The sequence below is a fragment of the Gadus morhua genome, chromosome 5 (assembly GCF_902167405.1).
Source record: "Gadus morhua chromosome 5, gadMor3.0, whole genome shotgun sequence".
NCBI classification, from domain to species: domain Eukaryota; kingdom Metazoa; phylum Chordata; class Actinopteri; order Gadiformes; family Gadidae; genus Gadus; species Gadus morhua.
This window is the reverse complement of record NC_044052.1, coordinates 1216520-1219606: the sequence shown is the minus strand read 5'-3', so window position 1 is coordinate 1219606 and position 3087 is coordinate 1216520. Positions and strand designations below refer to the sequence as shown.

Here is a 3087-nt window from a genome sequence, read left to right as displayed (position 1 = left end):
CGATCAAAACACCGGCGCCACATCGGCCACTCAGCCGGACGGGTGAAATCAAACTTCTCTGGAGGTCCCAACTTCGCCATTGTCAGTTAAAAAAAAACGTAAATCGGCCACTTCTGACACCATGTCATGTGCGGAGGCGTTAACCGTGACTACCGTGTAGGTTTCATTAATAGAACAACTGGTTTATTTCCGGACACATGGATATGACGTCACAGGTATGGCACTACGGTGGCCCATACATTCATATATCACTACAGTTTCGAGGTAAATTAAGGCATCAGACTCTCGCGAAATTGTAATAAACATCCCAGTCCTCTACAACTCACAACTCCTAGTAACATTACTGTGAGCCCATTAACGTTATCGAAACACAAGCGGCAGCTCTGCTCGCTCGCAGTCCGTTAATCAATCGAAACAATGTTGCTGATTATATCGATATGGAAATAGTCTGTGATAGTAGAAGTCTGTGTGTGAGGGAGATAGTAAAAACCTATTAAACTCAATTCAGTCCAGTTTATTGCAGGGAAGCACGTTAAGCGGTGGTTATACTTCTACAACTGCGTAATGCGCTATCCAACTGCGTAACCACAGAGCCTCTCAAACCTAGGCTTTAAGGTGAAGGCTGATTAGCTTTTAGCGTAACGTTAGCCCAGCGGTCCGCTTTCTCCTTCTCTGGCTCTAGACACTCAGCAGACTGTAGCAAAACTCTACAACTCACGACTACTAACGTTACTATGAGGCCCAATACGTTAGCAGCAGCTGTCTGTTCCTATGATAAACACTGATTATTAAAGTGAAGAAGTTATCAAGTTATCAAGTTTCAAGATATCACTTGAAACAAGGTTGCTGATAGGCTAATATTGATAGGGAAATAGTCAGTGATAAAAGTAAGAAGTGCGTGTGTGTGTTTGTGTGTGTGTGAGAGAGAGAGTAAAATTCAGTTAGTTTTATTACAGGGAAGCACGATGAGGGGATGGCTAGAGAATAGTGTGTGTGTGTGTGTGTGTGTGTGTGTGTGTGTGTGTGTGTGTGTGTGTGTGTGTGTGTGTGTGTGTGTGTGTGTGTGTGTGTGTGTGTGTGTGTGTGTGTGTGTGTGTGTGTGTGTGGGTGTGTGTGTGTATGTGTGTGTGCCACATGAGAAACTGACAGTAAAGCACTGTCTGTCTGAAAGAAAACTGTCTGGCAATAATGGCTGTTTAACTAGGGAACTATTGATTTATTTAAATGTTCAGTTGTAAAAGATTAACATTTCAGTTCAGTTCAGGAGAATTTTAGGGAGCCATTTATTTGTTTATATTGTGTTATGTTTCAAATCTGATAAGCTGTTGTGTTTATTAAACATATGCTTAAAGGCATTTAAATGAAGTTAAGTGTTGGAGTTTGTATTATTCAAAAATTTACGCCAATATTTTCCCTTTTTCTGTAAATTAATATCAGCTCCAAATATCGGTTATCGGCCCCCTTGACTACCAATAATCGGTATCGTATCGGCCCTGAAAAAAACATATCGGTCTATCTCTAAACTAAATCAAACCAAATGTCACTTCAAATAAAAGGAGGTAATATACACAAGCAACACTAACGGCATAAGGGCTAAAGCCGGACCCTGAAAAAGTGGCCGCAGAATGGAACATCAATATTCCAAGCAACAAATCCTACCTCGGGAAGTTCATTTGTCGTCTATTAACTGATCCCATCTGAATCTTGCACGATACTGAAAGGATGGCAAGAGGAACAGCAAGATGTGCCGGTTTTAGCAAGGGAATTGGGACTACAAAGGTGCATGACAATGGAAAAAGAAGGGGGCTCAAAGGTAAGAGAACAGTGATTCCATATAGCCAAAGTAAACAAATGTTGAAAACATTATATGCCAGTCCCCAGATCATGGAAAAGACAAGCAAATAGCATGAGTTTCTTGTCTTTTTTGTTGGAATATCAGCACAAATTCTCATCTCAAGATGGTAAACATGCGGAGAGCCAATGAAAGGCCACGATATACCTGATTGACCATAGTAGATAGTCGGCAAAGACTAATTTCAACTTGAGACGGAACAATGCATTGTGGTGGACTACTACTCGAAAGTCGAATTTGATAAAAGCAGACAAGCAAGACCCCTATCTGGCCCTCGGACTACCGTAACGCATCTAACACCCATGGATTGCTTAGCATTCCGTGCCCAAATGCTGATCGTCAGCATCGTCTCTAAGCAGAAACAGGTAGGCCAATGACACAAAAGTGAAGAAGTGAGTGAAAGGAATAAAAGAGCTACAAAGGAACCAAGACAAAGGCAAACAATACCACGACTTTACAACAGAAGAGCAGCTTCAATCTTTTTACACTAAGCATATGAGTGAAGGCTTGTCCTGCTGCTTCAAATAATATCGCTAAATGTATGCAAGAACCAACCCATGTGGGTCACCAACGCATACTTCCTGTTTTTGAATCTTCAGAAATAACAAATCGCAATGTTATATTTGTGAAATAAAATCAATATCAGAGAAGTACCAAGCCTTTGATGCTGACAAAGTGTGAGTAACACTGGAGCAGGTCCTGTGTGTTAGGTCAATGAGATCTCCATCATAGTTTACCAATCTGGGTACAGGTGGAAGCACATGGATATTTAAATGTTCAAATGATGTGATTTCATCTTCTTTGATTTTGTTTAAATTCTTAAATAAAGAATTATTTAACCAGGGTTAGTCCCGTTAGTCATGTTTTTTTTCCATCAGAAACATGGTTTGCTAACCTTCAAATCCCTCCCACTCGTACTTAGTATTTATACTTCAAGCCAAATATCTCCTTCTCCACTCCTGTTCTGGAACACCAGCTGGTCATCCTCTTCACTCTGGTAATCTTCATGTAGCGTCGTAAAAAAACTCTATACCAAAAGTATGGCAACTGTAGGAAAGGTAAGTTCAGCACTTTGCATACAACAAATTGTATTTTTCTTTTTTAAATGTTGTTTAATGCAATAAAATATGATTTTCAACCAATGTATTTTCTGTACAACATTTTTAGAAAGACTGATAACCATTTCTTGCCTTATTTTTAGAAATGTTTTTTATTAGGTGTGTAATCATCCGTCT

General features: G+C 39.8%; 1 protein-coding gene across 1 annotated transcript in view; it reads left to right on the top strand.

Moving 5' to 3' along the window:
• The first annotated feature begins 2849 nt into the window (after positions 1-2849).
• LOC115543782 (alcohol dehydrogenase 1) overlaps positions 2850-3087 on the top strand; it is a 5410-nt gene continuing 5172 nt past the window's right edge. Inside the window, exon 1 of the mRNA XM_030356350.1 lies at positions 2850-2910. Coding sequence (XP_030212210.1) covers positions 2893-2910 — 18 coding nt within the window. The 5' untranslated portion in view covers positions 2850-2892. The remainder of the gene's footprint in view (positions 2911-3087) is intronic.